A 17,066-nucleotide genomic window follows, 5' to 3' on the forward strand; every position below is an offset into this window, starting at 1 on the left:
TCAAATAGAAGTGATCAAAATAAACTGGTAGCCTACTTGTGTCTATGGGAGGGTGGAAATGAGTTGTTTGAAAGCCTAGTGATTGGAGTGCTCCACCCAAAGAGGCACCTAATGCACAGACCACAAGTCCAGTGGGTTTTAGGGAAATTCCACAGAGCAACTCGTTTTCATTGAACGGGAAATTCCATTAATCTGTGCTTGTTTTGATGGCTTTGGAGTTGTAATATCTCTGTAGCTGTTCACCGCTTGATATGGGCGTGTGTGCTGTGAGGAGGATGCAGATAAACTCCAGTACGACTTGGACAGGTTGGGTGATTGAGCAGATGCATGGCAAATGCAGTATAATGTGGATAAATGCAAGGTTATCCACTTTGGTGGCAAAAACAGGAAGATAGATTATTATCTGAACGGCAATAGATTGGGAGAAGGGGAAGTGCAACGAGACCTGGGTGCCCTTGTGCACCAGTCGCTGAAGGTAAGCATGCAGGTGCAGCAGGCAGTTAAGAAGGCAAATGGTATGTTGGCCTTTATAGCGAGATGATTTGCGTGCAGGAGCAAGGATGTCTTGCTGCAGTTGTACAGGGCCTTGGTGAGACCACACCTTGAGTATTGTGTGCAGTTTTGGTCGCCTTATCTGAGGAAGGATGTTCTTGCCATGGAGCGAGTGCAGCGAAGATTCATCAGACTGATAACCTGGGATGGCAGGAATGATGTATGAGGAGAGATTGGGTCGATTAGGCTTATGTTCGCTAGCGTTTAGAAGAATGAGAGGGGATCTCATTGAAACTTATAAAATTCTAACAGGACAAGACAGACTAGATGCAGGAAGGATGTTCCCGATGGCGGGGGAGTCCAGAACCAGGGGTCACAGTCTAAGGATAAGGGGTAAGCCATTTAGGACAGAGATGAGGAGGAATTTCTTCACCCAGAGAGTGGTGAACCTGTGGAATTCTCTGCCACACAGGGCAGTTGAGGCCAATTCATTAAATATATTCAAGAAGGAGTTGGGGCTAAAGGGATATGGGGAGAAGGCAGGGACAGGGTACTGAATTTGGATGATCAGCCATGATCTCATTGAATGGCGGAGCAGGCTTGAGGGGCCGAATGGCCTACTCCTGCTCCTATCTTCAATGTTTCTATATTATTGAGGAAAAATGCAGCTTTTGCTCCTCCATGGGCAGTTTTGAATTATTGGGCTGTGATCGAGCAAAGCAGACAGTTCCGGTTTGTGACACAAGCTCAAAATGCATTTAATTTAGAAGTAAGAGATCCTAACCGAATATTTCAGTCTATTTACTTAGCTATATGTTACAGAAACTTCACTGCTTCCCCGTATGCTGATAGCACAATAATTTTGAGAAAGTATAATGAATGATTCATAATTTGGATGTTGTACAGTGCTGCATCAACAAACATTGTGGTCTCGGTGAAGACCCAGTTATAGCTGTTTCAATCAATCTAAATGGCAGTGTCTCGGAGTAGGGAAGTAGTCATTATGGTGTATAAAGAAAATACTGCAGATACTGGAAATCTGAAATAAAAACAAAATGCTGGAGAAACTCAGCAGGTCAGGCAGCATCTGTGAAGAGAGAAAGAGTTAACGTTTCAGGTCGATGACCTTTCGTCAGAACTGGAAAAAAGCAGGAAATCGAACAGATTTTTAAGCAAGTGTAGGGGCTGGGAAAGGGGGGAGGGATGAAAGAACAAAAGGGAAGGTCTGTGATAGGATAGAAGGCAGGAGAGGTTAAGAGACATTGAGAGATATTCAAGGCAAAAGGAGATGGTAATGGGACAGGTTAAGAAACAAAAGATGGCTCTAGATTATTATTTATTATAACTATCGTTATTTATGGTGTGTTTTATGTTACAATGCTGTGACAATCTGTGAAGCACTGGTGTGGCCCAATTCAATTTGACTTGAATAAGTGACATCAACTACCATTTCCACTTGAAAAATCTGAAACTTTCTCTTAACAGGACGATGATGATGTTGAGGAGGAGGGAGATGAAGATGATGATGCTGAGATTGATCCTAAAGTGAGTTTCTATTGGATAGTTTGAATTTAATTAGCAACCAACTTAATTTGAATCTAAAATAGCAAACAGCAGGTGCTGGAAATAGGAAACCGAAACACACATTGCTGGAAACACTCTGGCCAGTCAGACTGATGCTGACTTACCCTATTGCCTGGTTCTAGCATTTTCTGTTTGTTTTATTCTTTGCTCCTTTCTGTTCTGTATATGTCCCTACATTTCAAATTGTTTAAATTTCTGGTACATTAAGTAATGACACTTGTTTCACAAGCAGTTGAATTTCAGTGTTTCTTAAAACAAAAACAAGCACCGAGTTAAATTGCGCTTATGTTTCACGTTAGTCTGCTTTGTAAATCATATTTCTAGTTTTGTTTTCGGAGTTGCCATTTAGAACATTGCTAGGTGTCACTTCCTTATTCCCACATTAAATTGTTGCTCTCGATAGCTGGATCCAATCTGAAGATTTGTCATTTTCATTCTAATCCTTTTAGCAACTTCTGGATGGTTCCAGGTTCATTAATGGCACTTAATGACTTCCTCAAGATTTGGCAAGCAGACAGTGCTAGAAGCAAACTGTCTGAAAAGCAACATACAGATTAGTCAATTGCTTCTCGATTTGTTTAGGTACTACCATCTTGTATAAAATGCAACTGAAAGCACATCATTTTCTGAATTCAAATGTAATAAATGAATTGTGATCAATTCAAAAGTGCAACATGCTGACCTTGTTTACCTGGGAAACTTCATGTATAACTCTGGTCAAGACCAGTTACCCCATTACTAGTCATCATTTCAAGGCAGCCAGCCATCAGCTGGTGCCGAGCAATCATTTTTTCGATTTGTTCTTGGGATGTGGATGACACTGGCAAGGCAGTTTTAATTGACCATCCCCTAGTTGCCCTGAGGGCATTAAGAGTCAACTACAATGTTGGATTGGAGTGACGTTTAGGCCAGACCAGGTAGGAGACATTAGTGAATCAGTGGGGTTTTTAAAAAGCAGCTTTCATGGTTATTTTCTGTTGCTATCTCACTAATTACCAGATTTGTTTAATTCAGTTTCACAACTTACCATGGTGGGATTTGACCTCAAGACTTCTGTGTTATTAGTCCACTGCCATAACTGCTAGGCTACCATACCTTAATACAGAGCATATTCTGTAGTTTGTGTAAAATTATTGGAATGTTTCCCTGGTATGTGCTGAGCTGAGCATTAGCTGGCATGATGAAATATACAGTATTGCATGTTAATTTTAATAAATAGCACCATAATTCACTTGCGGGGCTTGAAGGTTTGGAGCTTTGCAATTTTGTTTCTTCTGGCTAGTCCTTGTGTGCTGCTGTAGCATCTATATTCTCAAATCCAAGGTTAAAACAAGTAAATAACACCATCTGATAAGAGGTAAACCATTGTCCCTTTGGTGCATAATAATTTTCTGCCTTTGGATTTATTGCTCTGGGCTGCTTCTGAAATAGTTACTTATTCCTCAACTTTACTCATTCCTCAACCTCAACATAGACATGAACAATAATGGTACATGGCCATGAAGAGCTTTGTGCTGCAAAGTAGCTTTGCAAGTAAATGGTTCCCTACCCCTCTGCATATGATGTTTGCTGGTGTAGTCTTCAAATTCAGTCACTGTAATAACTACTTCCTATTGTCTAGAATGTTTCAGTATCTTTGAGTTCTACCAGTCTGATGATCCTTTTCCTTAAAGCTTTTATAACAGTTTATTGGACAAAACTATATGGTCCTTTCAAAAGTAAAGTCTGACCATGACATTAAAACAATGACATAAAAAATTGGACGTATGTAATGTTAGATGCATCTATAGCCCATTGTATATAGTCAGTCCCTAACCTAAAGCAACCCATTGTGCGTCATTTCCTAACCTAAATCACTAATGGGAATCAAGGATCTGCCAAATAGCGGCTGCCTTGGTACAGTAGTTAAAATCCTGAATGAATGCCTTGAATTCTATTGTCCTATTTATGTTGCTTCCCTGTGCTCTTAAATGAACTATTATAGTTGTGGGGCAAAATTCAAGTTTCTTAGTGATTGCAGGAGTAGCAACAATATTGGAGAGGCGAAGGCTCAGCTACTTAATTTCTAAAATGACTAAATCAGGACATTTTCTGTTAACATTCACATTTTTAAATTTACCACAAGTATATCTCAGGAGATTTTTTTTTTCTCCTGCGCTGACCGAATCAGCTTGTACAAAGTAAATTTTGAGCTATTTCCCAGTTTATAGTAAGTGCCGCAACAGCCTCAACCCCATGCCATCGATACACAAGTGGCACATGGTGCCGAAGGTGTCGTTAAAAGTAGTTATTCAGAAATAAGTCAATTCTGCAACATGAGAAGAAATGGTAATTTCACTTTCCTGTCCACAATGCCCCAAACTGAATCTGAACTTTTTAAAGTGGTAATCTAGTACAGCAGTATGTGTGAAGAGAAAGCAGTGACTTTTGGAAGTCAAATTGAAGGCATTGATGTAGAATTTTAAACCTTTGGGGATTTAAAGAGGAAAACATGACCTTTCAGAAATTGGGAGAGTATAAAGTTACCTCATTTCTTTGAGATGTCTAAAGTTAGTGTATAACCAGCTTTTTCAGATTTGTTTTAGAATCTAATTTAAATGATGCATCTCTCATCCCACTTCTAGCTAATTTTTCTTTATCCTGATTCCACTAGCATAACTCCACTGTTAATCTGTCTAATCATTCATGTTCCTTGCTCTAGCTGCTAACCATCTTTATTCATTACATCAAAATATAGCAAAACATGCTCCAGACGAGTTGACTAGGTTAAAAGTTCCCTGCTACTTTCAGATGCTAATGTGAGAAAGCAATTAAAATGATGTTTGTACCATGAGCAATGCCTAACTGAACCGTGATGATTTCTGAAGTGGTTCAGGTTTATCCCCTCCATACAGTACAGTTCCTTTGCAGTTGCTTTAATCTTCCCTTGGCCATTTATCCAGGTGGAGATTTTTTGTGGCCTTTACATGTTTCGTTACATGGGGCCCACTTGGCTTCCTCTAACAAATTTAAACAAGGCAAATTTATTCTAATGCTTCAGATTTGGGTGGGCGCAAGTTCAATATATTCTGGTCACTGGTCATTAAAAGCTGGCAAGTGCTCTCCCACCACAAGGAATGTCCAGGGCAGGGTCTGTTTATAATACTTGTCATCTTTCAGGATCAGGTAATGCTAGAAGCAAGGGATATCATCATTAATAGGCACGTAACTATATAGTTGCTCTATTTCATTAAATAATTCTCTTCCTATCCAGTTCTCTAATCCTGATTTGTAGCTCTACAAACGTCTCTCAATCTGCGTGTAGCAAGTTAGTTGACACTGCAGATACCTTGAAGTAGAACCGTAACTAATAAGGTGAAGCAGACAGAGTAAGAGAAATCCTTGGATGATGCTCCTGCTGTCCACTCTCATCCGTAATTAGCTCCTCCTTTAGAGCTTTTTAAGCTCCTCCTTGAGATGTCAATATTAATAATTAGCTTGTTATTTTTCCTCTTTGAAGTTCCTTATATAATATTGTAGTGTCTTTTAGTTGATCAGATTTCCATCTACCTGTAACAATCAACAGATGTGGCTGGTGTCTTATGAGGGAATAAAGATCTACATTTTAAACTACAGTTCAGTTCCATAACCAGAGCTTATTAATCTTTGAAGCCATGGCCATGCTAACAACTGGTGGAAATGAATGAGGTGACATGCAGTCACACAGCTATCCCTTCCTAAAATGCTCTATTGAATTGACAGTGCAGTTATAGAGCCGTCCCTTCCTGAAACATTCTGCACCCAGTGTGCTTGTACAGACATTTCTTCTAAAACTTTCTTCACTGGCATCTGGAGTTGGACAGCTGCCCTTCCCTGAAACACTGTACTGACCGCATTACAGTATAGTTCCTCGTGTGCACTGTACAGGCATAAATGGGATTTACAGTCTTTTAATTAAAAGTAACAATTTGGATTATCTTTCATTTCTTTGAGCACTTAATTCATATTCTAATGTTATTTACATTGGATAATTAGATTTTTTTAACAAAAGTGACTTTGCATTATCTAGATGCACTGGAGCCGTCGCCATGCAATTTAGAAAATAGCTTGTGCAAAACAGAACATATTTTAATGTTATTCTACATAACTGTATCTGGCATTGTACTAGCATAGCTCCTCATCAAAATGATGGTTCTTCAGAAATCTCATCACTATCCTAGCTGTTACAGCATTTAGAAACTGCTCTTCCTCTTTGTAGTTTCTTTAGTCAGCAACATACTATGTATTTTCTTACCAGATTGGGCTGCCGTACATTCCAGTTGAGCTATTACAATTCACTAATTGTATGTTAGTATGGGCATGATACAATATAGTATACTGTATGATCAAGAATTTGTGACCTGTTTGCACTATTAAAGCTAGTACTGAAATGTATTTAATATTTTACTTTTAGGGCCAAGTTCTAATTAGCTGGGGAATACCAAGTGTGACTCTGCTCCAAACAATCATTCATTGCAATTAATAGAATATTTTATAGTACAAGACAAATTAATTTGCATAGCCCTAGTGAACACTGTTGTTGGTATCCAATCTGGTCAGGCCTGAATTATTACTGACTGTCCGCAGCGTACACAACACCTTCTACATTGCTGTGCTATTCGGGGTCAGTACCTGGCAGATATGGATACCCTTTAGAGTTTGCCTAGCCCTGATTATTTAATTTCAGTGACATTGATATTGACCTATTTTGTTCTGAATTTTCCCCTGCTTAGGTATAATTCATATCTCAGTAAAACAATTGTACGTTTCTAGGTAAGGGAATTTTCTGCCTTATTTCTATGATCACCTTTTGCTTAACCTTGCTCTTTAGCTACAATTGAACTTACTAAGATTGAACCAATTTGATTTTTTTAAATTTTATTTAGAATTTCAATATTTAGTCTTTCTGGTTTGAGTTAGCTCTGTTACTCTATTGTATAACTAGGCTTAATAGTCCTGTCTCATTACAGTTCTACAGACGTGCTTTGTGAAAGCTCTCTTTCATGCTAACAAGGTTTAAATCACTATCCTTTTGAAGTCTAATCATAAAGTTGCCATTTTTTTTCATAAGTTAAAACTAAAAATGAATATGCAATCCAATTAATGCCTAAAGGTTGAAAATGCTTGAATAAAGCTACTGTAATTGCAGAAAGGCTACTATAATCCCCTATGATGGGTTAATGTGAAATGCATTCAAATTGATAATTTTCTTGATGAAATGGCCTTTCTAAAATAGAATTTAAAAAAAAAAAATCAAATTGGTTCAGTATGAAGACCTGAGGTGGAAACAGTCACAGGGGAGAGGGTATCTCTTCACAGCTCAATGATTCTGGGTATAATCTTTACTGAACTTCCTTGCCTTTTTTTAACACATTGTTGGATAGATCCCAGTGTAGTAGTGCATTGGAGCAGCTTGGCTAGAGTGTTTCTCGTACTGGTGCACAGGTCTTCACTACAGATGGTGTTGTTGGGACCAATAGACGTTGCTGTGTTGCAGAGAGCCATTTGTTAATATCCTATGGTTGGGACCAAATTGGCTGCCACTTGCCTCTTTAGGAACGCCAAGTGGGAGTGCCTACTTTTAAACATTGCAGCCTTGTCTCTGGCACTCGCGTCCAGGCTGTTATCATATTTGAGAATGAAGATATTCATGATGCCGGATTGTCCACAGTCATTCTCAACTGGATGTGGTAGAGCTACAGAATGTTGCTTTGACCCATTGGTTTTAAGACCACTTAGCTCTGTCTATAGCCTGCTGTTTTTGGCAGTTTGCTTGCAAATTGCCATGTGCCATTGCATTACTAGGTTGGTTCCAAAGATATGCCTGGTACTGCACCTGGCACACACTTCTCACTCCCCATCATAACCGTGGTCTCCTGGATTGATGGTAATGGTATACAGTTCTGCTGCTGATGGCCCACAGTGCCTTTTGAATGTCCACTTTTGGGCTGCTACATCAGTCCTTGGTCTGTCCCACTTAGCACATGATGAAGCATGCCCTCTTAAGACAAGACTAAGACTGTGGTGGGCATTCCTATCTATACTATCGCAGACATGCGTCTCGGGTTGATTGATGAGGACGAAGTCAAGTAGGGTAATCCTTCGTATTGATTCCTTCACCACCTGACCGGCTTAGTGAAACATCTAGGTTCAGGACTTGGTCATTGTTGGTGGTACTGAAGCTTCCACCCAGAGTATGTTCTGTGCTCTTGATTCCCTTGGTGCTTCCTCCAAGACGTATTAAACATGGAGTACTGATTCTGCAGTTCAGGATGCAGTAGGTGGTAACTAGCAGGAGGTTTCCTTGGCCTTTGACCTGAAGCCATGAGACTTCATCGGGTCTAGAGTCAATGATGAGATGTCCAATGGCTGCTCTCACCCGACACTATGCCACTGTGCCCCCCACTTCTGGTTGGCCTGTGTTGATGGAACAAGGCCTATCTGGATGGTGGAGGATGAGTTTGGGATGTTGGCTGATAGATCTGACTTGTCTGTGGGATAGCTTACCCAATTTGGCCACCAGTCCCCAGATGCTAGTGAGGACGATTTTGTAGTCTTGTCCAGATCTGATGTCTCGGTCATTACCATCCAATAATTTTCTTCTAATTCTGTTCTACAGTGATTGTTCCACAACTGAGTGGCTTGCTTGGCCGCTTCAGAGAACATCAAGCATCAACCACATATTACGGGTATTGAGTTAGGTGTAGGTTAGACCAGGTAGTAGTAGCAGGCTTCCATGAAGAATATTGGTGAGCCAGTTAGGTTTTTACAACAATGTTGATCAATTTTTCTGGATATGAATTACCAGATTAATTCAAGTTCACAATTTACCATTGTGGGATTTGAACTTCGACTTTGGGTTGCAAGTTAACTACCACTACACTACACAACCATTCCCCAGCTACAAGTAATCTTAACCCTTTGAAGGTCCACTTACACAGTGGTGATCAGTGATTGACCATACTAGATCGAATGAATTCTTGTCAGTCTATTGCTAATTTGGCTGATCCTATTGCACCCATTTTCACCGTATTAGGAATTCTTGGATAAATAGGAGACGAGAAATAAAATCTCTGACAAGGATGCACATATCAATTGTATTACAGCATCCAGTGCTGGATTTACTGAGGCTTTTAATGTTTGGGTGGCACAAAATTCAATTTCCAATCCTTCCAAAGTTCTAGTAGTCCAAATAGAGCCGTTCAAATATTGCACCAGGCACCGACTGTCACATCTTTTGAGTGAATGCTACAGGAATCATGGGATTGGGGGTAATATACTAGCATGGGTGGAAGATTGGCTATCTAACAGAAAACAGAGTTGGGATAAATGGTTCGTTCTCGGGCTGGCAATCAGTAACTAGTGGTGTTCCGCAGGGGTCAGTGCTGGGACCCCAACTCTTTACAATCTATATTAACGATTTGGAGGAAGGGACCGAGTGCAACATATCCAAGTTTGCCGACAATACAAAGATGGGAGGGAAAGCAGTGAGTGAGGAGGACATAAAAAAACCTGCAAAAGGACATAGACAGGCTAAGTGAGTGGGCAGAAATTTGGCAGATGGAATATAATGTTGGAAAATGTGAGGTTATGCACTTTGGCAGAAAAAAATCAAAGAGCAAGTTATTATCTAAATGGAGAGAAACTGCAAAGTGCTACAGTACAAAGGGATCTGGGGGTCCTGGTGCATGAAACACAGAAGGTTAGTACAGGTTGACTATCCCTTATCCGAAAACCTTGGGACCAGCTGTGTTTAGGTTTTCGGATTTCAGAAGGTATTATTTCAGACTGGGAATTTGGTAATTAGTACTTGTATTTAATATAAATTTTAAAAGTTCAGGCTACCTCTTGCGACTGTTGCATGTCTCATTCCCTTTCCTGCTTCTCTGTGCTGCCGCTCCCAGTCTGTTTACAGCTACCCCTGCTCCGTGTCTCATTCCCCTTCCTGCTTCTCTGTGCTGCCACTCCCAGTCTGTTTACAGCGCCCCCTGCTCCATATCTGAATTCCTTGACTTAGTGGGGGTCTGGGGCTCGACTGCCGCCGCCAGTTGTGGGAAAGCCGGATATCAGCTGACTCCTACGCTAAGCTGGCCCGGCCCGCAAATCAGGTCAGAAAAGCATCGGCCGCATCGTGTCATGTTTGGCGCCACTCGGGTTATGTCGTGCGCACGACTTGCGCTCCACAAAAAAACTTTCGGTTTTCGGTTTTCAGAAGTGCAGATAAAGGATAGTCTACCTGTATGCAGGTGCAGCAGGTGATCAGGAAGGCCAATGGAATCTTGGCTTTTATTGCAAAAGGGATGGAGTATAAAAGCAGGGAAGTCTTGCTTCAGTTATACAGGGTACTGGTGAGGCCACACCTGGAATACTGCATACAGTTTTGGTTTCCATATTTAAGAAAAGATATACTTGCTCTCAAGGCGGTTCAGAGAAGGTTCACTCGGTTGATTCTGGAGATGAGGGGGTTGACTTATGAGGAAAGGTTGAGTAGGTTGGGCCTCTACTCATTGGAATTCAGAAGAATGAGAGGCGATCTTATCGAAACATATAAGATTGTGAGGGGGCTTGATCGGGTGGATGCAGGGAGGATGTTTCCACTGATGGGTGAGACTAGAACTAGGGGGCATAATCTTAGAATAAGGGGCTGCCGTTTCAAAACTGAGATGAGGAGAAACTTCTTCACTCAGAGGGTGGTGAATCTATGGAATTTGCTACCCCAGAGAGCTGTGGAAGCTGCGACATTAAATAAATTTAAAACAGAGATAGACAGTTTCCTAGCTGATAAAGGAATTAGAGGTTACGGGGTGAGGGCAGGGAAGTGGACGTGAGTCTAGGTTTGGATCAGCCGTGATCCTATTGAATGGCGGAGCAGGCCCGAGGGGCCGTATGGCCTACTCCTGCTCCTACTTCTTATTTTCTTATGTAGGAATGAGTTCTAGGTTGTGAAGTTTCATCCTTGCATTAGACTGAATTTATAAGACGCACCTGGCTTGGTGAACCCTCTAGATCAAGTGTTGGATCATCAGCTCTTGGTTCTACTCCAGGGTGGGAGGTGTATCTGTGTGGAAGCAGGACAGCCACTCCTTTACTGAAAACACAATTTCTGTGCATTTTTCCCTTTACCCAATCCCTGAGGTCCTGCTGTCGATGCACATGAACTGCACAACACTTGTTCTGATCACCTGTCACTGATTTCTGGCAATGAACCGAACCAGATTTGTTCCACCCCTGCCGTTGGGATTCGTAGTCGGTGTCCAGGGCTGCAATACTATTGGCTCATGGCACAGTTATTGAAGAGTGTTGATTGCTAGATCCGTCTTCCCTCATTGAAGGTTGAAATCCTATTCAGTTTCATAAAAACTATCACTATTGGGGTTTAAAGTAACAGACGTTTGCAGAATGTCGGGTTCATTATGGTCTAGAGTATCTTCAGTGATCGAGCAGTGTCTAAAGCTCATTTCTACTTTATTACATATGACTGCTTTCATGAACCATTAGCAGACATTTGGGTGTCTCTTCACATCTTGCTTAATGCAAACTATATGGAAATTGTGTCTAAACAGACCTCCCTCAATTCCTTACTATATAAGCTATGGCCCTACGGTTCAAAAATCTTTGAACATGCGATTTGTAGTTTATCATCTGGGAAAGTAGTGTTAGTTTCAGCCTACAGCGAATGAGTTGCAGACTTTAGTTGATTTGGCAGGACGAGAGTATGATTAATCCTCAAGTCAGTAAATATCCCCGATTCTCTTAATTAGATTTCCACTGACGGTGCCTATACAGGTAGATTACCCTTTATCCGGACTTCCGAAAACCGAAACCCTCTAAAAACCGAAGGTTTTTTCGTTCAGCGTAAGTCGTGCGTACGAACGAAAAAACCTTCGGGTTTTTAGAGGGTTCCGGTTTCGGAAGTTCGGATAAAGGGTAAGTTGTGCGCACGACCCCCCGCGGACTCCACCGGCCCCGACAACCGCGGACCCCGCCGGCCCCGACAACCGCCGACCCCCCCGCGGGCCCCGACAACCGCCGACCCCGACTGACTTACGCGGGGGGGGGGGGGGTCGTGCGCGGACCCCTGCCGACCCCCCCCCCGCCCCCGCCGACCCACCTTCCGAAATCCGAAATTCTCCTTTATCCGAAACTCGGCTGGTCCCGAGGTTTTCGGATAAAGGATAGTCTACCTGTATTAGCCATCCATCACCAAATCTGGCTGTACCACATCAAACGCTATCTGACCTCCCTGTCCACTGTCAAAACCACCCACTATTGCAGGGTCATCCTGGAGTGGAAAGATAGCCCCAGGTTCTTCTCCACTACCAAACATCCTTTGAACCTCTGCCCCCTCCAACCTTGCCTCCCAACAGCAAGTGTGAGGAGCACATAGACTTCTTGCCATAAGATCGAGACCATCTGTTCAGCTGCTTTCCCTCATTCCCTTTGCCCACCAAGCCAGACTTCCCTCCAGGCTCCACCTGCCCAAGCCCTTAATCTGCATCTTTCTCGCATGTCCCCTCGTTGCCCTCTTCACGTTCATCTTGTTCATGAGACCCACCTCCTGCACCCTTGAAACCATTCCCACTAAACCTGCTGACCACCAATCTTCCCTCCTGGCACCCCCAGCCCTTCTCTATTCTCTCTCTTTCCCCCCCCCCCCCTTCTCCAAATGCTAGCTGACATTGTAAGTGTTTCCTCTCCAAGTACTGCCACCATCACCCCCCTCAAAAAAAAAAAAAAAAAAAAAAAAAAAAAAAAGCCTATCGCCTCATTTCCAGCCTCCCTTTCCTCTCCAGTCTTTGAACGTATTGTTGTCTCCTGGATCTGTGCCTATCTTTCCTGCAACTCCCAAGTTTGAATCCAATCATCAGCTTTTTGTCCCTGCAACAGCACCAAAACGACCCTAACCAAAGTCACAAATGACATCTCTGTGACTATGATGTGTTATCCTGCAGCATTATAACATGACCACAACATCATCTTCCCAATGTTTCTCCTTCAGCTCAATGTGACTAGCCTCGCTTGGTTCCACTCTACCTATCTGATCATAGCCAGAGCATCTCCAGCAATGGCTTCCCTTCCCGCTTTACAACGTTGCCTCTGGAATCCTCCATGGATCTATCCTTGGCCGCCTCTTCCTCGTCTATATGTTGCCCCTTGGTGACATCATTCGCAGACATGGCGTCAGCTAGAAAACATGTATGCTGAAAACTCTCACCTGTACTGCTCCATCAATTCTCTCGATCCCTCCATTGTCAAAACTTTTTATCCAACAACCAATCTAGGATGAGCCGCAGTTTTCTCCAGCAAATCATTGGGAAGACCTAAACTGTTGTCTTTGCCCCTCCCCCCACCACCACAAACTGTTTTCTTTGCCACCAATTCCATTCACGTCCCAGGTCATTGTCTCCGGCTGACCCAGACTGTTTGCAACCTCTGTCCTATCACAAAGTTAATCTAACTCCTCCTCTAACATCACCCGCTTTCGTCTCTGCCTCAATGCATTTGCAGCTGCAACCCTCAGCCATATCTTTAGCACCACCAGACTCAACTATTCTAATGATGTTCTGGCTGACCTATCCTCCACCCGCCATAAACTTCAACTCATCCAAAACTCTGCTGTCCATATCCTGTCCCATATCAAATCCCACTCGGCCATCACTGCCATCCTTGCTGACCTACAATTGCTCCCAGTCCCTCAACATCCAATTTAAAATTCTCATCATGTTTAAACCCCTTCATGGCCTTCCTTGCCCATCCTTAATTCTGTATCCTCCTTCCCCCCCCCCCCCCCCCCCCAACCTTCCCAAACTCTCCATTCCTTGGACTCTGACCTTTTTGTCCAGCCTCCACTCCCATCATCCCACCATTAGTGGGTGTGTCTTCAGAACCCTTGACACTGGAATTCCCTGCCTAAGTCCCTCCACCTGCCCACCTCCCCTTCCTTTGCTCCTGTAAGATCCATCTTAAACACCACACATTTGACCAAACTTTTGGTCACCCATTCTCCAATCATCTTTGGATTAGTGTCCATTTTATCTGATTACACCTATGTCAGGTGCCTTGGGACGTTTTACTACATTAAAGGTACAATATAAATACAAGTTGTTGGACGTAGTGCCCCGTGTATGTTCAGTTAGACATTGTTTACATTTGTACAAGAGGACAATATTTTTGGTGGCTGGGATTAGGGTGTTAAAAGTAGGTCCTCCCTCCTTAATTTGGTACTACTTTGGATAGTTCCTGCTGTGAGATACCTGAATGATTACATACCTCCAAGTCGTTATTCTTTAATTTATGGCAACCCTCAAACACCAGTATTTTTCCCAAGCACCACTTCAGATTCTGCTGGGATCATCGTTCTTTTAGGGTTGAGTTATGAAGGTCATTTTAGAATAATGTAGGTTGAAAAGAACTGAGCTATTGTGCAGATCCTGGGTCTTGATACAGAACCAGAACATGGGGAAGGGAAGTTTGAGATGAGGACAAAAAATATGATTCACAGAATGAGCCGATTATCCATGTCCCTCACGCACTGAATGGTGGTGACCCTACAGAATAGGTCATCTTACTTTTCTGATGCTAATATTTCTGCAAGGAAATGAAAGATAACATTGAAGATGAGTAAAGCTGCATTTCTCTACCAGAGAACTAAATTATAGGGAGTATTCAATTCATTAGCAAATAAAATTGAACTTCAAATATAAGTTCAGCTTCTTGCTACACTGAACTCAATTTTAAAACTGGGTGGATTGGTAAGAGCTCCAACAATTGTACCTCTTCTTCTCTCCGTCTCCTCTTCATTTAGCCTCCTAACATTCATTGATACTAAAACCCAAATAACTAGTATGTCTCTGATGCTTCTACTAACTTTTCCTCAACTCTTCCTTCAGTGGGATTCTTACTGTCCAGATACTGGATAAGGTGTGTGCCGGGGCTGCAGATAATACACATGCAGCAAAGAAGCTCTGTGACCAGATTATTTTTTCTCTCCTTTTTCAGAAAGAATCCAACCAGCCTGCTGAATGCAAGCAGCAATAGGAGCGTGGTACCAAGGAAACACCACTGCCTAGAGACTGATGCCATGTGATAAAGTGTATCTAAAATACTCTTGTGCAGTTAAGGCAACCCCTCCCCTACTGCAGCACAATCTTATTAAGCTAAACACTGTTTTAAAATGCATGGGTTGCTCTTTAACTTTCTTTTCCTACTTTTGGCTTACTTTTACAGTGAAAAATTACAAAATTCTCTACATCAAAAATACGGAAGGGTTCAAGACTGTAAGGTAAAGCAAGAATACACTCTGCAGCCTAAACGAACACTGGTATTTTGAAATGTAGTGAGTGTTACACGCTTGTCACTTGCAAATAGGGGCAGCATTGCTCAGCGAGTCAGTGGTGGTTTTCATGGACTTCTGAGGTGCATCTTTCCTGTGCTGCCCAACGTTTGTGAGCAGCCACTTAGTTTAGAGTTATAGCATTTCCTTTGCCATGAATTAATATTTATATTTAAATGCATTTCAAAAGCTTAATTTTCTACCCGATCTGACTGCGCTGTGGTCACCATTGCTGTTTTAGTCCAAAATAGTAATGGTTAACAAAAAAAATATATAGATATATATACAGGGAGGCTGCTCTGAAATGTTGCTGTCACTGACTTATTTATTACTGTTACACAGAACTTACTAACCGGCACGTGAAAAAAAAATCCTATTACCTGGGCACGTTAGTTGCAGTCACTTCATCTCCAGAAAAGATGCACATTAAGATGTTGTGGGAGTCATTGTCAGTTTTCCTGTGGAAGTAAAATCTTTAACACAGATCTATTTTTTTTAATTTTTATTAATTGTGTCCAGCGCTCAGCACTATGTCCAGGCATAGAGTGCTCCAGCCTTACCTTGTTCTACACAGTTGTAATGTACCTTAATATGCTGTTTTCAATTTGTACAGAATAGCCAGAGTATTCTAATAAAGTTGTGCAACATTAAAAAAGAAATTGTGGTTCTGTTTTGTTCTGGTCAGTAATCTGTTATCGCCGCATTCAATAAGAGAAAGTAACTGTTCAGGTAACATTTGGATTAAGTATTGGTCTGTTGAAAAGTTTGTTTTTCCTTTTTTTGTAGATTAGGTTTTTTTTTAAAAAGGGAGAAAGGGGAAAAACCGAGTAATTACAGGCCAGTCAGCCTAACCTCGGTGGTAGGCAAATTATTGGAAAAAATTCTTTGGGACAGAATAAATCGTCATTTGGAAAGGCACAGATTAATCAAGGACCGTCAACATAGATTTGTTAAGGGAAGGTCGTGACTAACTTGATTGAATTTTTTGAGGAGGGTCGATGAGGGTAGTGCATTTGTAATATACATGGATTTTGACATGGTCCCACATGGCATGTTGGTCAAAAAAGTAAAAGCCCATAGGATCCAAGGGAAAGTGGCAAGCTGGATCCAAAATTGGCTCAGTGGCAGGAAGCAAAGGGTAATGGTCGACGGGTGTTTTTGTGGTTGGAAGGCTGTTTCCAGTGGGGTTCCGCAGGACTCGGTACTAGGACCCATGCATTTTGTGCTATATATCAATGATTTAGACTTCAATGTAGGGGGCATGATTGGGTTTGCAGATTATACAAAAATTGGCCATGTGGTTGATGGTGAGGAAGGTAGCTTGTAGACTGCAGGAAGATATCAGTGGACTGGTCAGGTGGATGAAAAGTGGCAAATGGAATTCAATCCAGAGAAGTGTGAGGTAATGCATTTGGGGAGGGCTAACAAGGCAAGGAAATACACAATAAATGTTAGGATACTGAAAGTGTAGAGGAACAGAGGGACCTTGGAGTGCATGTCCACAGATCCCTGAAGGTAGCATGACGGGTAGATAAGGTGGTTAAGAAGGCATACGGGATACTTTCCTTTATTAGCTGAGGCATAGAATATAAGAGAAGGGAGGGAGGTTATGCTTGAACTGTATAAAACAGTAGTTAGG

At 42.0% G+C, this 17,066-nt stretch overlaps 1 protein-coding gene across 13 annotated transcripts in view; it reads left to right on the top strand.

The window, feature by feature from the left end:
- Positions 1–16,086, top strand: part of nap1l4b (nucleosome assembly protein 1-like 4b) — a 116,238-nt gene extending 100,152 nt beyond the window's left edge. For 6 of the 13 annotated variants that reach the window (XM_086007678.1, XM_086007687.1, XM_086007685.1 and 3 more), the window contains 2 exons: positions 1,978–2,037; positions 15,094–16,086. In XM_086007678.1, the coding sequence (XP_085863804.1) occupies positions 1,978–2,037; positions 15,094–15,132 (99 nt within the window). In that variant the 3' untranslated portion in view covers positions 15,133–16,086. Of the gene's footprint in view, positions 1–1,975; positions 2,038–2,525; positions 2,659–6,827; positions 6,868–15,093 lie in introns of those variants that run through there. The other 7 variants (XM_086007679.1, XM_086007688.1, XR_015080971.1 and 4 more) reach the window with 6 other exon arrangements.
- The last annotated feature ends 980 nt before the right edge of the window (positions 16,087–17,066 follow it).

This window comes from Somniosus microcephalus, chromosome 15 (genome assembly GCF_052327205.1).
Source record: "Somniosus microcephalus isolate GS21.2 chromosome 15, FLI_Smic_1.0, whole genome shotgun sequence".
Lineage (NCBI taxonomy): Eukaryota > Metazoa > Chordata > Chondrichthyes > Squaliformes > Somniosidae > Somniosus > Somniosus microcephalus.